This window comes from Carya illinoinensis, chromosome 3 (genome assembly GCF_018687715.1).
Source record: "Carya illinoinensis cultivar Pawnee chromosome 3, C.illinoinensisPawnee_v1, whole genome shotgun sequence".
In the NCBI taxonomy this organism is placed as follows: domain Eukaryota; kingdom Viridiplantae; phylum Streptophyta; class Magnoliopsida; order Fagales; family Juglandaceae; genus Carya; species Carya illinoinensis.
This window is the reverse complement of record NC_056754.1, coordinates 48498014-48520977: the sequence shown is the minus strand read 5'-3', so window position 1 is coordinate 48520977 and position 22964 is coordinate 48498014. Positions and strand designations below refer to the sequence as shown.

The 22964-nt window shown below is 35.9% G+C and overlaps 2 protein-coding genes across 3 annotated transcripts; one reads left to right on the top strand and one right to left on the bottom strand.

Moving 5' to 3' along the window:
- Positions 1 to 211: 211 nt before the first annotated feature.
- Positions 212 to 1820, bottom strand: LOC122305025. Its single transcript, XM_043117290.1, has 2 exons — positions 1428 to 1820; positions 212 to 660 (listed from the first exon to the last, which is right to left on the bottom strand). The coding sequence occupies exons 1-2, from the start codon at positions 1725 to 1727 to the stop codon at positions 475 to 477; spliced, it is 486 nt and encodes a 161-aa protein (XP_042973224.1). The 5' UTR covers positions 1728 to 1820; the 3' UTR covers positions 212 to 474.
- A 12385-nt stretch (positions 1821 to 14205) lies between these two features.
- On the top strand, positions 14206 to 20081 carry LOC122305024 (kinesin-like protein KIN-13B). Of its 2 annotated transcripts, none has more exons than XM_043117288.1 (12): positions 14206 to 14649; positions 14751 to 14936; positions 15627 to 15815; positions 16066 to 16173; positions 17498 to 17575; positions 17656 to 17737; positions 17865 to 18024; positions 18104 to 18406; positions 18645 to 18863; positions 18944 to 19445; positions 19556 to 19624; positions 19704 to 20081. In XM_043117288.1, the coding sequence occupies exons 1-12, from the start codon at positions 14524 to 14526 to the stop codon at positions 19878 to 19880; spliced, it is 2199 nt and encodes a 732-aa protein (XP_042973222.1). In that variant the 5' UTR covers positions 14206 to 14523; the 3' UTR covers positions 19881 to 20081. The 2 variants fall into 2 exon arrangements, with proteins under 2 accessions (XP_042973222.1, XP_042973223.1); XM_043117289.1 differs by having other exon boundaries at positions 14207 to 14649; positions 19559 to 19624.
- The last annotated feature ends 2883 nt before the right edge of the window (positions 20082 to 22964 follow it).

Genomic DNA, 22964 nt, shown 5'->3' with positions numbered 1-22964 from the left:
GTACGAGCTTTGCATAATCCTTTCATCCACTGGACACCATTTCATTCTAATAGGTAATTGAGCACATGCAATCCAAAGCCATTACATCTTGTAGTTATCTTATGAGAAACGATCCTAGCTTTTGAAGTTGTTGAGGGAAGCCGAAATGATGGTACCAAACGAGTAAAGATACAAACAGAGTCCAAAACGAAAACAGTCAACCCAACTCCCATATCAGAAGCAATCATTCATTGAATCCAATCTCTTATGTCACTTTAAAGTTTTACCAAAACAGAAATCGAAACAAATTCACAACAACACTTGTGTGTGACTAAACTTCGATAACATCACTGAAGCAGCATTCTAACTAGATGACTATTACCTTATTATCCATCATGTATTTGCACTACATAAAGCATAAGGTAACATGAACTAGAAAAAGAAAAACAAAATTTTGAAAGAGGTTAAAGGCCGACGTCTTTGCCAGACAGAGCTCTATTGCTTCTCAGGCTGTTCTGGCTCTTCCTTTTCAGGATCTTCCTCCTCTTCCTCTTTCTTCTCTTCCTTTTCTTCATCTTCTTCTGGAGGATCGTATGGCAACGGAGGTGGTAATGGTGTTTTCATAGGACTGAACTGGGGAAATATATCAGGTCTACGCCCTGGTTTTGGCCTATCCCACTCCTGCCATGCAGATCAAGTATATGATTTATCAGATCCCCATTGACAAAAAAATGTTCATAGCGAATATAGACCAACTGCAACAAGTTTCTAAACAAGTTAAATGTATAGGAACTTTGAGATTCATCGTCAAGATGACAATGCATTTCTTTTAATAGTAGACGTGATCGTTCAAGTAGAACCAACATTCAATTGACATCACCACTGAGCAGAGTGAATGTGTGCAAATACAACCATCACGTAATCTCTCTTTAAAAGGTAGAGATGCACCAACTGTTTTTTTTTTGATAGGTAGAGATGCACCAACTGTTAATGGATACAATGCAACATTAGAGTCATTCAAAAAAATTTACCGGATTGACTTAATTTCAAGCTCCAAAATCAGCTAAGTCCTCTGAGTGGGGTACAATTCAAAGCTGATTTTCTAAAATTGCATAATCAAATACTTGTAAAAAAAAAAAAATATGCATAATCATATGAAGCTTTGCCAATGTTTTCTGACCCAAGACATTTTACAGACAATTAAAATTGCGGGTTATAGTTTTGTTGCAATAAAGCTCATAACCTTAACTTCCAATTGCTGCTTCTAAAGGATTCAATAGATTTCTGACGAAAGAATTTCACTTTTTAAATATATTTTGGAGTCTGAGACATGCCAGGTGGAGTTTCAGCAGGGAATCATCATTCACAGTAATTTAACATCGTGTATTAACGAAGATTAAGTATAAACTAGAAGGAATTCATCAAATCAGACAGGGAGAGAGATATACGATGGGGAAATCGAGAGGATTGCGGCGAGTGAGTTTCTCTTCGTCGGGGGCCATACGGACCACCTGCAGCTTCTTCGCCCTCCCGCGGTTACCTGGAACGAGGCGCAGAGAATGGAACGTCGGAACGGTGAGCAAAGAGCATCTACAGCGAACGAGGCGGCATGTGTGAGCCGTCGCAGCAGCTGGAAACGAAGAAGAAGACGAAGAGGAAGATGGAGATGGAGATGAAGATGATGACAGAGAGGGGATGGCTAGGGTTTTGGAGGAGGGAATTGAAAGACAAATGGAAGCCATATTCATTTTTTCTGCTCTATCTCTCAACGCCTGCCTTCTCACTCCGACTCCGGACCGGAGATACAAATACCCCAACCGCCTCTCTACTCTATTTATTTACGATTCTGACCCAAATCTTCACCCTTTTTTATTTTTAGTTCTGCATCCCTCGAGGAAGCCCGAATATTCCCGATAAGCACAAAATTATTTTTTTTTCATTATTTTTTTATATTTTTAAATATTTTTTTGAATAAAAAATTTACAAAATTATTAAAAAATATTTCTTTTATTATTAAGTATTATTAAGAAAAAAATAATAAAAATAATATTTTTTTTTTGGCTTTGAGAGAACTATTCTAAAGCTATTTTCGGGTGAAATAGCATTTCAATTTTTAATTTTAGTTTCCTTTTTTCAATTTTCTTTTCCTCACCTAATTTTTTTTTGTCACACTTTCCTTTCCATGGCAGACTCAACTAGAGGTGAATTCGGTCAGGTCAGGTCCGGTCGGTCCGCAGGGGAATTTGCAAACCGGACCGGACCAATTCGGTCTAGGGTTTTCCCACCCTGGACCGGACCGAAATGCACTAAGGACCGGTCCGGTCGGTCCCTTTCGGGGGGGTCCAGTCCGGTCAGTCCGTCGGTCCAAATATGGACCATGTGGCCCATGGGCCCAATCGGCCCAACAGTGAAATCACATTAATATTTTATCTAATTTTAAGTCAAAAAATACCTAAAAATAAAAGATTTGAATGCAAAATAAAATTAAGCATAAAAAGAAAATTATCTATATACAATAAATTTGAATAAAAGATTTTACAATGAAAAAAAAATAAAGAAAATTAAAAAAGACCCATAAATTACAAAAAATCCATGATTTAATGTCTAAATTAATGACTTGCAAAGGACCTATGATTTCATTAAAACTAATTGATGTAATAATGTGGATTATTTCATTAACTCAAAAAATAATTAATTAAACTTATATTGATGATGTTAATTACTAAATCATTGATTCATTACTAACTTAGAGACATAGACTTATAGTATGTCAATGAATTAATGAGCTATATTAAACTTATAGATGCAAATTTTTTTATATGATCATGAATCATGATTCATAGATGTAGATGTTAATAAACTATAATTAATTAATGGTGAATTGGTGATAGGTTAGTTAATTGATATCATATATTAGTTTATTAAAATTTACATTAATATTTATAATTGCTTTATATTTAGTTATAAGTTACAACTTAGGTATTAATTAAAAAAAATTTCTACTAACTTTAATTAGATCATAGATGTAGTGTAGTCTTGTATATGTTAATAATTAATAGTAACATAGTTAATGGTGAATTGGTGATAGGTTACTTAATTGATATCATATATTAGTTAATTAAAATTTATACTTGATTTATATTTACAAAGTTACAAGTTACAACTTAGGTATAACTTATTTATCTAATAACTTTAATTAGATCATAGATAATAATTATATTAGTAATTAGTTAATTCACCTACTAATTAGTTAATGGTGAATTTAATCAATTGATAATAACTAAATGACATAAATTAATTACTAGAATATTAATTTAAATTTAAAGTTTTATATTGTTAAAATTAATGGTAATATTTTAGTTGAAAATTACATAATTACTTATATAAAATAATATATATAATATATTTTAAAATAACAATTTCCATTCGGTCCGGTCCGGTCCAAAAAAGTCATAGACCGGGACCGGACCGAAAACCGAAATCACATCATCTGTTGGACCGAGACCGACCGGCTCTAACGCCGGTTCGGTCCGGTCCGGACCGAATCAGTCGGTCCGGTCGATTTTTCCGATCCGGACCGACCGGCTTTCACCCCTAGACTCAACTGACCTAAGCCACGGATGGCTGCATGGTGTCAATGAATAATTTTTTGGATTTCTTCTAGTCTTGCAGGGGATACTTTTATAGAGTTTTATTATATATAATCACTTTTATATATTTTTTACGTATTTTACTTATTAACATATGTTTTTGTCAATGGTCCAGAAGAGAAGAAGGATCCATCCCCGACACGCTGAGGTGGCATTGGGTCCAGATTGGTGTTGTGTGGGTCCCTGTATGCTGGACCTGAGTCGAGGTTGTGTGGGCTGACTGATCTAGTGCAACTGTACAGAATCAGTGTGTATGCCTATGGTGGTGAATAGTAAATAAATACAAAAAAAATAAGAAAGATAGACACAGATTTACATGGTTTAGTGCTTAGCCTACATCCATAGGAGCTTGGGGAGGAGAGAACCTACTGTAATAAACTTGATTTACAGTCCCTCAGGATATCTCATCCTCACTGCATAGTAGATTTAATATATATCTCTTATCGGTCTCGACTGCATAACTAGAACTCGCATCTGGAGGTTGAAGAAGGCTTCTCGAGAAGTCTAACAAAAAGTCTACCCGAAAAGTCTCTAAAAAGTCGTCCGTCTCACCCTTTTTATTTCTTCCATTCCTTTCCTTTATGTAACATTACCTTCTATCACATCTTTTCATCTCTTTTCCTTCCGTTCTTCTGACATTGCTTTGCTTCTCTCTCTTTCCCTTTCTCCTGCCTTTCACCTTTTTCCCATATTTTGTCCTCTAATGAAATCTCCTTTATGGGCTAGGCTTTGATAGCCCCTTTGAGTTTTGAGTTTTGAGTTTTGCTACATACAAGTAAAGTCGTGTACTAAAATGCGTACCAATATTGATTTCTTCATACTTAAATTTTAAATTAGCACTGTTTTTAATAAAATCTACTTTTTGTCCAATCACAATAGATTGGTGCACATATTAGTACACAATTATGCTTGCAACTAGATTTTTTTGAGTTTTAGGACAAAAATCCTCTCAACATTACTAATGTGATTGACCAAAATAATTACATTAAAAAAAAGTGTTATAACCACAAAAAAAATATACAAAAGTAATTTTACAAACTGACATAGTTTCATATAATTCATTAAATCTGTTTTACAATAAAAATAACTTTACAATCTGACAAATCACATCAAGCTACATCAGTTTGTAGGATTATTTTTGTGTAATCATTTTGTGGCTAGAGTATTTTTCTTTAAAAAAATGACGCAACCAATCACATTAATAGAAATGCAAGAAGTATGAAAAAATAACTGCACATAAAATTTTTTATTTTTATTAACCTTTTTTCATTAAACATTTGATATAAGAAAGTTGCTAAAACATTTCATTAAATTCTTTTATTAAATTTATCTAAATTTAAACTCCTAAAAAATAATAATATAATATTATATGAGAGCAAGGCATTTTTTAATATTAAGATACATATTGCATACACATAACACTAAAGCTTAAATTTAATTATTAATCAAATCAATTTCGGGTGGATTCAAATTAACCTGAATTCTAATCCTATCATTACGTATGAGGTTCATGTCCAATTTTGCCAATGGTGTAAAAAATTACGCACAAAAATTTGGTTCTTTTCTTAGCTTCTTTGGCAGCTTGCAGTAATGATATGGTAATTTTTTTTTATACTATTAAAAAATATTCTTCATTCATGTACCAAAAGAAAAGGAAACCATTAGCACTGAGCAAAAGTTGGAACTGAGGAGTGCAACTTCCCAATCAAGAAGCACAAGAATTGTAGAAGTTGAGATTTCATGATTTAAACAAGTTTCCAACATTACGGTTTGGATTGTAAGTCGAATTGAGATGAAAGTTGAAAGTTGAATAAAATATTATTAAAATATTATTATTATTTTAAAAAATTATAATAATTAAATAAGATGAGTTGACCAGAGTTGAAATAGATTTGATAGCCGATAACCAAACGCAGAAATCCAAGTCGAATGAAAAACCCTCAACCGGTTCAAGCCCCAACCCAAAAGAAATGCATCTTCCCTACAGAACAGGGCTTCTTATAATAATCGTGTGTATCCCTGTAGCTGTAGCCATTTTCCATCCTATCGATAAAAATCCTTCAAAGGCTGTTCACTACAGTTAGCAACCGGCATGCATGTTGACGTTTCTCCAGAGTCCATGCATGCAGTGGCTGCTTATTGCAAACAATCAGCTTCTTTGAGGCATGATTGATTCATGTCTGTGTCGTTGTTCATTGTTTTACAATCTTTTGTACTTGATGATCCTGAAGACTCCATGGATCGCGGGCCGGTTAGACGACGGACTGCGACTTGCTACTGGATTCTTTCATTGCCATCTTTATGACTTGCATTGTACCTTACTAATTAGAATTAGTGATCTATGAGTCTTTTTTCTAAGTTTTTTATTTTTATTTGTCTATATGTCAACAATTTCCACCAATTCATGTGGATCTTTATATCGTATATCTATTATATTTATTTTATAATAAAAATAATTTTACAATATAACATATTATATTAAACGACCTCAATTTGTGAGTTTCCTTCTATGAAATCTTTTTATTGTTAAAATATTTATCATCCAAATTTTAGAAGAATAACCAATTATCTTATGAGGGGAGTTATCCCTAAGGCCAAGCCAAGTCAAATAGGCCTAGCCCACCAAACCTAGGCAAATCCAAGGGACGAGGACAAAGGATGGACCAGACCAAACCAGCCCAGAAAGCCCAAGGAAAGGAACAACTGGACAACACGCAACGTCAACAGTTGAGGGGGGAATTGCCTAACATCCTTACTGGCCAACAACTCCCTAAGTGCAAGAACAAGGACAGTCCCTGTCCCTGAACCCCGACAACTGGGCACTTCTTAGAAGTGGGTGTGCCTGACTAAGGCCAAACCTCATTAAATGGGATACGAAGACTGGCACGCCACAACAAGAGAGTCATGTCGCATCCAATGAAGCCTAAGGGCAGGCACGCCATGACGTACCTCCTGGGGTGCCAATGGTCACCACAACCATACCCTACGAGACTGTTGCATAGCACAAGGGTTGACAGGAAAACCTGACCTGAGTACGGAGCGACAATCCCACGATTCCCCTAATAGGGAGAACCCCGGCCAGGTATATATATCATCTTCTTCAATGAAGGGAGGGATTCTTCAGACGTTCATATTTAAGCTTTCATATTTAAAAAGATCTGGGTTTTATTTTTTTGTAGCCCCCAGGCTTTGGGTTGTAACCATGATTTTCCTCAGCCACAAATGAGGGTTGTTTAATAAAATTGGAACGGGACTGCTATGCGTGTAGGTTTCGGCTCTTCTTAATTAAAAAAAAAAAAAAAAGAAAAAAAAAAAAAAAAAAAAAAAAGGAAAGGCTTTCATAATCCTCACACTAGAAGATCATATTGACTTTGACATCAAATGTGTCTTCTACTACTCCGAAACTCTTTTTTTCTTTATAGTTGTAGGTGACCGACTTGGACCTCCTAGGAGTTACGTAGACTGCGAAACACAACATTAACATATCTATTTTGCTATCACTTTCTATTTGGCTATCCATGTCACACGCACACCTGGCATGTATCACACGTACAAAGTCACAAACAATGAAAGCTCCCAACAGCAATACTCAATTCAAATTGAATTTCCCACTCTTATCAAAGAAGCAAAGACTGGGAAAAAAATCTGACTCGAAAAAACCAAATTATAATGAATGAATCGCGATTGGTTTGCCAACACAAAGAACAGCACGTGGGCTCCACCCAAAAAATAAAACTCTTGAACAGAGCCTAAAGATCGTGCACACAACGCACGGGCAGAGGCAGAGGCACAGCGCACAGCCCGCGATCTACTCAAAGCGCGGGGCCACTGCAATCGGCGACGTGCGGGCCAACACCAACTCTCCTGCCGCTCTGCCCCCACCATCCCACGGGCCCTTTCCATGCTTTACCAAACACTCTAAACATAATAAAGCTTGGACCATTTCGGTCAGACCTCAGAGCACCACAATTCACGCGCGCTTGGACACACCCGCCTATCCCATGTACGTGGTTCGACGGATCCCGTTTCAAACTCTGCACGTATATAATATTTTAGTTAAAAAATGGAAGGAATCTTCAATTTTAAAGAAGAGCAGCGGATGCTAATTTTATTCATTTTAACTCTTACTTTTGATTGAGGAATGATTAAATCAGTTTATTTTCATGCATGCAAGGAAATTTGTCCGATACTATCACATTAAACAAAATAAATATTAATGTGTATAGTTCTTATGCATTCTCCTCACATTAAAAGAAATAAAAATAAAAATAAAATATTTTATACCATAGTCTCTCATCTCATATGTATCTTTTTGTATTGATGTGGTGGCATAATCCTCTCATGTACAAATAATTTCTAAGGGCTATTAGACCAAGAGATTTTCTTTTAAATTACTCGAACTGCATTTGTAAGAAATCTCTTGTCGAGGGCATGTGCACCTTTAGGATTAGTTTAAACTTTATTTTCGGACACCCAATGTACAATAAAAAAGATTTTAAAAAAATAATAATAAGAGTAATGCTACAAACCGCATTTTATCTTAATTTCATCTAATTTTATAAAGTAGATTTGACATATTATATTAAGCTATAGTAATTTGTTAGTCTAAATTCTTGTGATGTTACTTTGGGGTGTAACACTTTTTCTTTCGAGAAATATTTTAGTTACAAATAAATTACACAAAATTTAACCCACAAACAACGTGGCTTTATATGTTATGTCAGATTATAAAATTACTTTTATTATAAAGTAGATCACAGATCCTATAAAGCTACATCAGTTTATGAATTTTTACACATTTGTAAACTAAACCGGGCAATTTATGGTCTAAGGCAAACTCTTTGTGCATGGTTCCAAGTTCCTTGCTCTATTAGTAAATTCAAAATGAAAGTAGATAGTCCCTGTTGCCCAAGAGAAAGTGGGTCTAGGCCATTTTAATGATATATTCCTAGTCCACTACTTCTATGCATGTCTAGACCTAAAGTGAAGATTTCGGGAAGTAAAGCAAAATTCTCTTCTAGGGTATTTTGAAGGTATAACCTAGGCAACGAAAAAGGGGCATGATACTTCACTAGAGGAGTGACCTGTGGACTTTTGTTTTTATGACAACAACCATGACTATAAAGGGCGAGTGAAACGGTAAGCCCATGTTGGAGGGAGCATCCCCACTTGTGATGTTTCTTCCTTTTCGAGGAATTTAGTACATAATTGCACAAGGTTAGCATTGAAAGAGTTCCCCCATATGAGTGAAAAGATAGATGGGAATGCAAACTGCCACCTAGATAGTGAAAATGTTGAGGTCAAGACGAAAGTTCACGATTTGTGGATGATTGAACCACATTGTGAACTTGCTCACTTCGCTCTAACTATTTGCTTGTTGCAAGTTCTTCCTTGCTCTTGTTTTGAAGTCTTACAGTGATCCTTGGTTCACTATAACTTTTCAGTATTTTGCCTCGAAGGTTCTTACCTTTTTGCTAAGGGTAACCCTTTTTTTTTCCATCCACAAGAGTCCACAATGAGAATCCTTTATTCTATCGAGTGAGATGACTCTGTGTGCTCTAATTCATTATTTAGATTCCAATCAAAATAAAGAAGCACTACCAAAGTGTTTAAAAGAAGGATTATCTTGACACAGGTTTGCTTTTAGCCTAGATCAAATTAAGTTAAATGGAGTCTCTATTTACCTACTTCTATTTAAAAAATAAAATAATGAACTTCTTACACCTGAAAGTTCATAAGATAGGATGAAAAAAGAAAAGGTCCGGACACTCATTATGCCTAATATGGAATAGATAGGGTATTCACCTTATCAGTATCTCAAATCAATTGTGGGTTCTATATATTTGACACCTAACCAACCTCTGGCTAAAAGATAGAATCAATGAAAGAGAAATGGGCCCTTTTATTCTCAATGAGCCTCAAGCTCATCACTTGGCTACCACTACTTCGGAAGCATCCGCTAAGTTGTATTGATGTTGAGCGTTAACCTAGTGCCATTGACGAGAACTCCCGTATGGTCTCTCTTGAATGCCTAAACCGTTCCTATCTCTGGGGCGATTCAAATACCTTCTTTGGTTGCTTCCAAAACTGGGTGTTCTAAGTAGAGTAGTTACGAGCTCAACTAAATTAGAAGCAAGTACTGCTCTTTATTTGGTGGGAAATGCCTTACTTTAACCAAGATCAAATGATGTATCCTCAATGGCTTATTCAGAATGAATATTAATATAATGGGGTTTGCAATTGAAATAACCCTCCTCCCTCGCTTTAGAAAGATTGCATCTAGCGAGCAAGAAAACTAAAACGCTAATGAACACGCAACATCGGGAAAGCCGTTGTGCACAAGCAATGCATATTTGTTTTCTTGCTGCAACATCTTTCTAAACCTCAATCTTTTGCTTGTTTAGTAAAATCAAGTTTTTGGCCTTATCTTGCAGGCGATGATGATTGGAGATCTCTTGTGACAAACAGTTTTAGTAGCTCTTTCCTTCTAATCTAGGCTCAGCCTTTTGTATTATTCTACATAGGAAAGATCAACAACAACAATTGTTAGGAATAGCCATTCTAGAACAATCATTTGGTTTACTTCATTCTTTGACTACTTTGCTCCCCCCTCCCCCCCAACAAAAAAAAAAAGAAAAGAAAAAAAGAAAAGAGAGACTTATTCTTGCTTTTCGAATTCAAGAAGACGGAAATAGCTAGTTGGGCTGGTCCAACCAAGAAATGCATGGGAGTCTTTAGTCATTGTTTTGGCCAAGTTAAGTAAAGACTAGCTACCTATAAAGATCCCTTTCTTAAGTAAAAACATGACTTTCATAGGCCTCTAGGTCTTTTATTGGTGCTCTGCTTGAAAATACAATAATTGAGTTCCATTATGTTAACAACATGTACTGTTTCTGCCTTCAAGTATAAGGATCGTATGTGCTATGAGTTTCTCTTCCTTGATAGAGGACTTGGGTTAACCAAAAAAAAAAAGGAAAGTAATAAGGTCAATACTGCTGCTCTGATCCATACTAGGTGTCGTTGGTTGAGCCGTCAAGCTAAAAATAAAGGATCCAGTTTCCTCGCTACATTTGTCCTACTTATAATATCGGTCCTCCGACCTATCGAAATTCATGTTTTTATTAATCAACAACCAATGAGATTTATTGAATGGTAATGAAGCTTGCCATTCTGTCTATTAGGTGGAACTTTCTTATGCATTCCAAGATGTGGCATTACAAGCTTCGGTCCCAGCCTACTTACTGTCTCTTAGAATGGCTTGACTGACATCCTCGAATGGTATTTTGTGGTATTCCACCCCTTGTTTGTTTTTGGTCCGCTCTTTAGATTAGTCCAAGACTAAGGTCGAGACTAACGACGAGCTATATAGAGGATAGGAGAATGAGTCCCTTATATATGAAAATTGTTTTAATTAGACTGTATTAATCAATAAGGGCATCACTTACTCTATTCCTTATCCTTCGATCTAATTAATCGATCGAGGGTTGCGCTCGTTGCAGGACTTAACCCAACACCTTACGACACGAGCTAACGACAACTTGCACCACCTAGGCCATATGCAAATAATAAAGAATCATAAGATTGAATTACCTGAGGTGCCTTTTCTTGAATATTGATTAATGTTCAGTCAATATTCAGGAATTACCCTCAAGACCCTCATCCATTAAGTTTGAAATGTTGTACCTCAATTGAATAAATTTACTTATTTCACACAATTCTTCTGGTAATGCCTTTTCCTCTTTACTTTTGGATCCACAACTGACTTAACCATATCTACTAGTTCAGTACTAGTCATTTCTTATTAGTAAAAAAAAAAAGGCTATGCTGCTGGTATTAATGCTACCACTGGTGAACCTATGAGAGATGTTTATACTTCGTTCTTCCTCTACTATCTCCCATTCTTTTTTTTGGGAGGGGGGGGGGGGTACGAAGGTCAATGAACTATTGATTTGAAAGCGTAATCTGGGCTAATATGTCAAAGCAATTAAGAAAGATGCAGTTACGTATTTCAATACTGATTAAAGACTGAACTCATTGATTGATTGAGTTATAGGCTTGACTAGAACACATAGGTTAATTGTTAGACATTAGATCGGATCGTTACACCCCTAAGCCCCCTCTCAAGGAAGTGAACCACTCATCTGAGCCAATGAATTCTAATTCTGTTGTGCCGGTGCATGAGCACGCTTAGACTGCGATGTGAAATCTTTGGTCTGCCTATCATTGTCCATTAAGGGTTGACTTTGCTAAGTAAGAGGACCACTAACTGATGACCATGGACTACTCTGCTTTTTCCACTACTAATATTGACTAACTTGTTGAGAGGATAGCAACAAAAGAAAGAAAAAAAAAAAGTAGAGTTAGGTTCCGTTCGTTTGTGTAAGCATCTCCTTTGGACCCTCGGTCAATTTGTTTGCTCATTCAGCATATGATTCTTAACCAATTGCTTCTTCTGATAGGTCTTATGAAATGAATTCAGATAGAAATAGGCATTCAGATTCGTTACTTGGCTTGGGGCTAATGAGAATGAGTTACTTCAGGCTCTTGAGGGTGAGGAATTCGTTGTTTCGGGATAAACTTGATATGTTAGTTCGGCTGATGCTTCAAGCAATAATTCCTCTTCAGCCGATTCAAATTGAGAGGGCACTCCTAAATGTAGCTGTAATCTTATCTTTTTATACGATAGACCACCAAGAGAATCCCATATAAGATGGTTTGTACTTGCTTTTTCCCCTTTCTTGCCTTATTATTATGGGAGTACAATGTAGACTAGATAGTATTAAGCATTGGTGAAAACTTTAACATTACATCAATGCTTAGGGCCTACTGAAGGTGATGATATTTCTTTCTGGATTGAGTTTGTCTCTTCAATGGGGTCAAATACGCAACAAAGACACATTTGAAAGACTTATAATCAAGTTTGGTTTTTAGAGGACTCAAGTCATGAACAAAGCAAACACAAAGAGATAGGAAAGACAGGGGTGAGTCAAGTTTCAACAGTGAGACATGAAAACACTCGATCACATTCCGACCTCGATATGTGGAATCGTCTTGCGCTTGGCACCTAGATGTCAACTCATCACATCCTGGGGTTGAGCTTTCACTCTTATAACTTTGCGAAGTGTTTAATGATGCGTCTGTAATTGCCTATGAGTTCCAAAAAAGAACAGGTATCAACATCTAAGCCCATGGTAAATGTATGATGGGCCCAAACAAGAAATCCAAGAACACCTATACTAATCATGGAAGGGCTCATAAACCTTTCTTTCATTCATCAATAGAGCGTGGGTCCGTTCTGTTTAAGATCTTTTATGATTTTGTTCAATTCTTTCACTTCTTCAATGTGTCTGACTCAAGCTATCTTGGACCTTGAAGACTAGTGTCAGGTCCTTCTTTACAATAGGGCATTACACTACATCGGTCCCCACACCCAACCTTCTGCTTCTTCAGTGGCCAAGTTGAAGCGTTCAATGGTTTTTCGACCTACCACTTTTCTACTTTTATATAATATCTTTATGTCTGTAGCCGTTTTCTTTTCTTTTATAAATGTAACATTTTCCATTACCCTTAGACCATCTCATATGTTTTAAGAGAAAGATTTTAAAGATTGATGAATAACATCAGCTCATAATAGTGATATAAGAGTGGTAGGGATGTTTGGGCAATGTGATGAGATGAGAATTATGTAAATAACAGTGAAATAGTTTGTAAATAGTATTAAAATAGTTTAAGTTAGGATGATTTGTTGGGTTTTGGGAGAGAAGAGAAAAAAAAAATACTATAAAGTTAAAATAATGTTAAAATATAATTTTTTAATATAATATATTTTTTAAAATTTTAAAATAATTGTATTATTTTTTGTATTTTGTTTTGGAGTTTGAAAAAATTGTAAAGATTAGGTAATTATTAGATAAAAAAATAAAAAATTTAAAATTAAAAAATACTTATATTTAACTGATATTTAAGAAAGAAATTATTAAAAATTTCAATATAAAACAAGATGATTTATATTTCCAACAAGTAGATAATGGAATGAGCAGTAAAGTTTTTCCAATGGACAAGACTCGAGGCTCGCCACATTAGTTGTCCATCCAATCTATATGAAAAAGAGTCGGGCTACCATATTGCCTAGCTCTTATTGTTGAACAGGTTGTCTGTTTTTTTTTTTTAATCTTTTTCATATTTTTTAAATATATTTAAAAAATAAAAAAATATATTTAAAATTATTTTTTAATAATTAAATTTTTAAAAAAATATTAACCGAACGGTATACTTGAGCGGTGCGGCCAGGCAAACACAAGTTTTATCTTTCATAATATCTACCAAGGAATCTATCGTACAAAATTTAATTAATTGTTTAATAAATTTTTAAATCTAAAGAACATTAATATCAAGAAATGATATAAAAGCCGTGGAAAACCCCTCTAGACCCCGCCACTGGCTCCTCGTCTGGTCTTCCTCCTGCCCCCATTAACGAGTGGGAGACACGCGCCGGTACTTTTTTGCTACGTGTACACGAACATACGCGCCTTGAGAATTGCCCCCTCCACTTCCCCCCCGTCCCCGGCCTTTCTTTTCAAAGTTTCAAAAATCACTCTCTCTCTCTCTCTCTCTCTCTGCGCTTTTCCTTCTCTCTCTCTGGTACGGTTCATTTAAGCAGGAAAAAAAAAACAGTTTTGCTCAATATATCCTCCAACCAACCGCTCCCTCAGGGGCTCAAGCACCCTGCTTCTCATACATTTTGCTCCCAGCACTCAAGAACATATTCAAGCTAAATTTGCAGAAAAGACAACAACTTTTCTTTCATCTTCAGTGCTCAGCCGGCGGTGTTGTGGTTTTGTTGAAGCGAAAACGCATCGGTTAGATCGTAGTAGAGAGAGTTCTGTTGAGGAAGATGAACGTGGTGGGGAGACAGATGTCCCGATCTAGTTCGTCGTCGCACCACCAGCGTCAGTACTCCGACCACTTCATCGAGACGGCGTCGTCTAATAAGTGGCTTCAATCGTCGAGTCTCTCTCAGGTGCTCCATTTTATTTCCTTTTTTGAAAACTTACTGATCCTCATAGTTCCTGGGATTGTGGCGCTTTTGTTTTCCATAAAAACGAGTCATTTCTTGTGCAGGACTTTGGTTTCTATGGCGGAGTTCAGGGCCCGAGAATGAGCAGGAGCCTCGTGGCGGACCCTTCGACTCCTACCGGATCGCGGTCCTCGAGCTTGAGAAAGAATGGCGACGATCAAGTCTCCGCCAGTGAGTTCAGCCCCGGCTTGCTCGATCTCCATTCCTTGGACACAGAGCTATTACCAGAGGTTAGTTCTGCCTTTCATCTTCTGATCAGAATTTCTCAACTTTTTATTTCTTCACTCAAAATGTATGCGATAAGATGCTGAATTTGACGTTTCCCCCTTTGTTGTGCAACATACCGTAGAAAAGATGATTATTGAAATATAGAAACAAAATAGAGAAGCCGTAATAAAAGAAAATAAACGTAATTAAAGTATTGCATGTTTGGACATCACATGAATCTGATGTTTAATTCGGCGCGTATTCGCCCATTTGATGTAGTTTGAATGGCTACATCGTAGCCACTTATGATGGTTTATAATGTGTTTAAACCGCTTCGAATGAAATGACAACTTTAGTTGGAAATAACGGTGAGGTTTAAGTTTTAGATTTTCTTGAGATGAAAAAACATTTGAAATTCTCACCTCATCATTTGAGGCGTGAATGAATTTGCTGTGATGGGCAATTCCACAGGCTGAATTTTGTACCTTCTAGTCTTTGTGAAACGCTTTTTGAGCTTTAAATAGTTTCTGTCATCTAAGGTGTTTTTCAAAGATTAAATTGTCCGACTGATCGAACAGAATTTAATGACTTTTTTTTAGTCGTTGGTAAATTTGTACCTATCAAAAACTTGTTGGTAGATTTGTGATAACTTATGTACGTATGTATAAGTATCTGTTAACTGATGTTCTTGTGCAACCAACTGTTAAGTGCAGGTTCCAAGTATATATGATGGATCGCAACTTCATCAAACTCTTCACGGTAAGAGTTTTGATGACTCTGACCCATTTGCTCATATCGCCAAGCTAACAAACAGATCCCGTGGACTGCCTGAGAATAATCTACTCAAAAGTTTCTCAGCAGATAAAGAAAGGGCCAATAATGTTGCCAAGATCAAAGTTGTGGTATGTCTTTTAGATACCGTTTCAATGCTTCTCCTAGTCTTTACTGCATGGCAAATGGGGAATTTTGAGCCCTTTAACAAATTGCATTGCCAACTATATCAGTCAAGCGCTGGTGGTTGTAGGCTGTGGATGTTGTAAATCGACCTCAAAATGAAGCTATATGGCATGACAAATGCATAGACGTGCACCATACATTTTTGCTGTGTTTTACCACCTATTTTCTTCTGATAATTGGTGGTTTTTGCTACAGGTGCGCAAGAGGCCACTGAATAAAAAGGAAATAGCAAAGAAAGAGGAAGATATTATTACTATAGAGCTGAATTCCAATTCTTTGACCGTTCATGAAACAAAACTCAAGGTGAGAACTTGCTGGTTCATTTTATTCATTGTCATTTGTATGATGTCAATATCTAGATGTGTTTTTTCCTCCACACCCCCCCTCTCTCTCCCCCAATCCTCCTGGGAATATGCTGATGTTTTCCTGATGGTAATGAACTTATTTTAATGAAAATCACAGGAGTTGAGTATATCTGACATTGTAATAGTTTTCTTTCTATATTGTAATTGTTTCATATCTTAGCTGGTGTGAGATATACCCACCTGTAGGTAGCCCAAGTGGTAAGGGCAAACTTATGTGCATGAGCCCCAAGCCATAGGTTCGATTCCCCCTGGATCAAACTACGACTTAAGTGGGAGGCCACGGCAGTGGGTTGCTGTGCTAGTCTCTGCGGGGGTGTAGGTTCCATGGGTGAGTCCTAAGGGCTCTGCCGTGGGGTGGTTCCCCTATCATAAAAAAAAAAAAAAAAAAAAAAAAAAAAAAACTGGTATGAGATAGTCAAACTAATATCTGCATTTACAAGAACATGACTTTACCTTCCTATAACTCTATCTGAAATTGGAATTGAAGAGTGGAACTGGAGAGCCTTGAATTGCTAATTAGAAAGATATGATTGTAATAGTTCTCTATGTTGATCATGGCTGTATATCGCTGTTGGATTTCTTGGTCATACTTTGAACTGTCTATTACAATGTTTAGTTTTGGAAGCATGAACTTACTTATAAAAAAAAAACAAGTTTTGGAAGTATGAAGTTTTACTCCAATGAAGCACCATTATCCATTTTACCATATTATATTATTAAATTGGAATTAGATAATATAGGCCATTAAGTTAAAGTTATTAAGTGAAAAATGATATATCTAATCAAGTTATTAATTCTCATTTAAAGGTAGCGTTTTTTTTTTTCTCATAAGTCTGGTTTTTTCAATTAGCAAATAAAACTGAATTCCAAAGAAAGTTAAAGAGTCAATAAGTTATGATTCTTGATTGCTAGAGTTACTTTTGCACACCTTTCAAAGAGTTTTTGGTCTCTTTCTCCCCTTGAGCAAAGTTTGTGAGGTTTTTTTTTATCACTAATACATAAACAAAGGAGAGCGAGGGGAGAAAAGATTGAGTTATTCAACCAAAGTTTGGAGATCAAGTTCCATTTATAATGGTTGAAGGTATGCTAACTTACGTATGGTATTTTTCATCTAGTCAATTTAACTTTTCCTACGAATTGTGCAGGTTTACGACTAATTTTAATCCATGTGCTGTATCTTTGAACTGAAATGCTATGTATGATGAATGGGCTGTGATCTAGGGCTTGATTTCTTCCAAAATCTAATTCATCACCTTCTGCAGGTTGACTTAACAGAATATGTTGAGAAGCATGAATTTGTTTTTGATGCCGTGCTGAATGAAGGTGTGCCAAATGACGAAGTGAGTATATGGCAAGACTTGGTTTATCTTATGATCATCAGTAAGCTGGCTTTATTACATCTCATACTTTGTTACTGTAGGTGTACTCTGAGACCGTGGAGCCCATAGTCCCACTGATTTTCCACAAAACTAAAGCAACTTGCTTTGCATATGGGCAGACAGGCAAGTGGTTTAGGTCTTCTCAATTGAGAAAAGTATAGGGAGAATTGTATCTTGGAGTTCTAATATTAGTTGTGAGAATGGTTGTTCTCTTTTGTTCAGCTTAAGTTTATCATATTTGCTCTTTCAGGGAGTGGAAAGACTTACACAATGCAACCACTTCCCCTTGAAGCATCCCAAGATATTTTAAGATTAATGCATCATACATACCGGAACCAAGGGTTTCAATTATTTGTCAGTTTTTTTGAGATATATGGAGGGAAACTTTTTGATCTCCTCAATGATCGGAAGTAAGTTTTTCATCCTGTAGGATACAAAAGACGCATCAGGTTTCCAGGTTTGTTTCCTCAATCAATCCTACTTTTGCAGAAAGCTTTGCATGAGGGAGGATGGGAAACAGCAGGTTTGCATTGTGGGCTTGCAAGAATACAGGGTATCAAATGTTGAGACAATCAAGGAGCTTATTGAGAAAGGAAATGCTACCAGAAGTACTGGTACAACTGGTGCAAATGAGGAATCCTCCCGATCACATGCTATTCTTCAGCTCTGTATCAAGAGATCAGCTGATGGGAGTGAATCAAAGCCTGCCCGCCTGGTAGGCAAGCTATCCTTTATAGATCTTGCTGGAAGTGAACGCGGTGCAGATACAACTGACAATGACAAGCAAACAAGGTAGGAATATCCTTTCTTGAAATCTGAGCATTCATTTGATATGCCAGTGAAGTAAAACTATGCATTTTCAAAAAGTTACAGGTGGGCAATATTCCCTGCCAGAAACTGGACCAAGTTACAACACTTGTTTTCATTATGTCTCTTTTATGGCCTGTCTGTAACTCACACGTATACAAATGTCCGTAGTTACAGTGTGTCTAAACTTGTAATCATTGTACTTATTTTAAATTTTTGTTAGAATGGAAGGTGCTGAAATCAATAAAAGCTTACTCGCTTTGAAAGAATGTATTAGAGCTCTTGACAACGACCAGGGTCACATTCCTTTCAGAGGGAGTAAATTAACTGAAGTTCTTAGGGATTCATTTGTTGGAGACTCCCGCACTGTTATGATATCGTGCATTTCACCTAGCTCGGGATCATGCGAACACACTCTCAACACACTAAGATATGCTGACAGGTATATTTTGTTGTCCAAAAAAGTTGGTGGATAATTGGATCTTTTTTTCTTGTATCTTCTGATGGATATCTATCTCCCAGAGTGAAGAGTCTATCGAAAGGGAACAGCTCCAGGAGGGATCCCTTGTCTTCAACCTCAAACCTGAGAGAATCAACTGCATTGCCCCTGTCTTCAGCGTTACCTGCTGAATCGATTTTTGAGGATAACATAACTTCTGTTGCAAACGACAAGAACAGGTTTGGCTGGCCAAAACAGATTGAAACCGAACCTTCCCCACCATTTAATGTGGATCGTGTTACTAGTGGGAGGATGGAGGGAAGCTTGCCTGCATCTGTGTATTCAGATTATTACAAAGGTCAGAGAGGTGGTCAAAGTGACATTGCTGAAGATGATTTTGATTATTCTGAGCAGACTTATGAACAAGAGAAGCCATCACGAATGAATAATAAAAAACTAGAGGCCTACCAAAGGTCAGTTTTGGATGATAAGAGGAAGATTGACACTCAGGTGAAATGGAGGGACATGGCAGACTTTGAAGCCAATAATTCTCATGCTGATGACGATCTTACTGCCCTGCTAAAGGTAACGACATTCTTGGTATCAGATACTGATTTGCATTTCACTCATTTTTAGTTTGAGCATTTGCATTTCACTCATTAAATTGCTAAGTAAAATCCCAACATGCTTGATAGCAGGAAGAGGAAGATCTTGTTACTGCTCACCGGAGACAGGTGGAAGAGACAATAGACATTGTTAGGGAGGTAACTAACAGTTTATTTTGGGCTCAATTCTTCTTGTTTGCCATGCTTGGACTTTGTATGACTGGAGTATTTTATGCAGGAGATGGATCTGCTGGTTGAAGCGGATCAGCCAGGCAATCAACTGGATGATTATATCTCCAAATTAAATGCCATTCTTTCACAGAAGGCTGCAGGAATACTTCAACTACAGACCCAATTGGCTCAATTTCAGAAGCGTCTGAATGAGTACCATGTGTTGGTTTCTTCTAGTAATTGATCTCATTCATGGGAGAGTGCTGATGAAAACCATTGTTTGATATGCTGTGGATTTTGTTGAGCTCTTGTTTGAATTGCTCAATTTCCTCGTTGGCGGTTTGGTTTTCACTATATTGAGCCAGTTTTCTTTTTAGCCTTCATTGTCGCTATCTCGACTTGGAACAAGTTATAGCAAATGAAACGTGATGCATATTATTACATATATCTCTGCTCACTCCCACTTTTTTATTTTTTATTTATTTTTTAATAGCTCTGCGGCTGTAATTTATTAGTGGTGGAAACACCCTGCTTGGGTTGTTAAGCTTGTTAATATAGAGCGTGCAAAATCTTCAATGACATATTCTTAGCTGAGGGGCTTGGGTAATGGACCATGCTTGAAATGGAACTGATGAATTCAATTTGCCCTGTCTCAGAACATTACCATTTTTCCATATAAATTTGTTCTAATTTTATTGTTGCATTTTATGTTATGTGCTACTTATTTTATTCAAAGTTCCCTCCCATATTGATATCTTATTGCTTTAATAGTATAATACTAACTTTATCACTGAAATAGTGAAATGAGAAAAAGTGAGACAATTACAAGGCGATAAAAATCAACACATTGACAATGACAGAAGCCACCCAAAGTTTTGAAGCTAAGGTGCAAAACTAGAGCTGCTCTTAACTTAAGGCTCGGATTGGTTACACAATACTAAAAATTTTATCTTAATTTATTATTATAATTTTTTTAAATATTCATATAAAATATAATAAATAATTTAATTTTTTTAAATTTTAATACGAAATTAATATTAAAAAATTATATTATAATAATATTTTATTTATTATTATTTAAAATTATTTTATTCATTACTATTAAAATATTTCATGTATAACAAAATGAAATCTTGCTTCTTTTCCACTCCCGCCCATCATCCCTCTTTCCCTGCTCCTCCCAAGTGTTGTTTCTTCTATTCTGGCACAGGAAGTAGCTCATCCTCCACTCCACAGTCCACCCTCTGCCCTTAATCTTCCACCCTCTACTTTTTCTTTTTTCCACCAATCCAGGAGCCCTTTTTTTGGCCACTTATCTTAACCGAGTTTTCTCCAATTTACTCACCTCTTTCTAGAGTTTCTCATACGCCGACAGCTAGGATAGGAGCCATCCTTCTCTTTTCCTACCGACGTTCAGTACTGCCGAACGCTTTCGATTTGTAAAGTGTTTTATCTCATTTTATTATTATAATTTTTTTAAATTTTTATATAAATTATAATAAAAAATTTAATATTTTTTTAAATAATAAAAATATTAAAAAATAATATTATAAAAATATTTTATTTAATTTTTATCTAAAATTATTTTATTTACCTTATCTCATCTCTGAATCTAAACTAGCTATAGTGACTATGCGCCGCCCACACTTTAATAGCAAATCAACTTTCGGTTCATGCACGAGTGATTTATAGCAACAATAAAAGGTCCAAATTCATATCATTGGAGCCTTAGCAATACTTCACGCAACTCTACTCTGTACTGAAACCCATTCTTGTTCGCATCACTCATTATTGAGAGAACTTGTCACATCCAAAAATCCTAGATCAAGGCAAAATGAACAAAGTATTTTCCTTTTTTTTTTTAATTTTATAACTGAATCTCATCCCCAATTTTTTATAACTATGATTGTCAGGGGGGAACCTTATTTTGTTGCAAACCTCAGTGACAATGCCTGTCTTTAAAGTCGTCAAATTCTGATGCTAAAGTGGTCAATGATGTGTCACTCCTTAACAAGATCGTACAAATAGGCTTGATTGGATAATAAAAGTAACTCTTTTATTTTATTTTATCATTATAATTTTTTTAAATTTTTATATAAAATATAATAAATAATTTAATTTTTTTTAAATATTATAATAATATTATTATTAAAAAATTATATTTTAATAATATTTTATTTAATTTTTAATTTTTATTTAAAATGATCTCACCTCTCAAAATCGCATTTAACAATATCAACGCCCAACTAACATTTGATTGCTCTTGGCTGTGCAGACTGCTCAGCCCTTGTGCCACCTGTTGGCAAGTTGGGACGCAAAATCAAGATGCCAATCTCGGTCAACCAATAAAACTTTGTACTTTTTACACACGGCATTGGATTTTCATCTGAGGAGGGACGTTGTTCATGCCAAGCTGGGCAGATGACACAGAACTCAACTCTTTATTATCATCTCCTTTACAAGTGTCCGCTCTATGCTCCAATGAAAATCCTCCAAAGCAAAAGGAAAGTAGGACCCACCCAGCAAACTCCAAGCATTAGAAGGGTTGGAGATGTTCAATGGCTTGAAGATTCAATATTGTACTCATATGCTGCTGTCGATTTTGAAGTGGGTTGAATCCACATGACTGAAAGTACTTAGCACATGACCATGTCATATCTATGCAAAACAACATTGACAACTTCACTGCCACTAATGCACCACTTAGTATCCGATGTTTGATGTTTCCAAACACACAAGGCCCAACACCCTAAACCGAACCCCAAGTAATAATGTATCTAAATTGACTGCCCATCTCTTTCCAAATTTTTCAATGAAAGAGTACTACAGAAGAAGCAAAATGATATCCACCGTCCATTTGCCCGTATATATATATATATATATATATATATGTAGAGAGAGAGAGAGAGAGAGAGAGAGAGATGCACATGTTTTCTAAAGTGAAACAGGACTATAGTCCACTTAAACCGGAATTCCCTCGAGTGTATGTACTATCTATAGTTAATATTTTGTCATTTAATATTTAAGAGTATGATGGCTTTGATGGCATATGATTCAATTTTTCAAATAAAAAACTTGAGTTCAAGAACCCCCATCCTCCAAGTAAAAAAAAAAAAAAGTATTATATATAGCTATAAAAAATCTAAACTCATAAATTAATATGATTTTATATGATATATTAAATCTTTATTTTTTTTAAAAAAAGTATGATACTCTAATTTTATTTAATGCCCTCACTTATGGTTGAAAAAAATTATAGTTACAGCTAGATATTTAGAATTATAGATAATGCTAAAATCTAAAATCGGGTATCAAAATAGAATGCAAT

Bases quoted from the DNA above. Each gene is read 5' to 3' on its own strand.
- LOC122305025 (XM_043117290.1), bottom strand. From the start codon at position 1,727: ATGAATATGGCTTCCATTTGTCTTTCAATTCCCTCCTCCAAAACCCTA. The intron at 661-1,427 runs GTATATCTCTCT...TCTGCATGGCAG, and splicing joins ATCCTCTCGATTTCCCCATC to GAGTGGGATAGGCCAAAACC.
- LOC122305024 (XM_043117288.1), top strand. From the start codon at position 14,524: ATGAACGTGGTGGGGAGACAGATGTCCCGATCTAGTTCGTCGTCGCAC. The intron at 16,174-17,497 runs GTGAGAACTTGC...CACCTTCTGCAG, and splicing joins TTCATGAAACAAAACTCAAG to GTTGACTTAACAGAATATGT. The intron at 18,407-18,644 runs GTAGGAATATCC...AATTTTTGTTAG, and splicing joins GACAATGACAAGCAAACAAG to AATGGAAGGTGCTGAAATCA.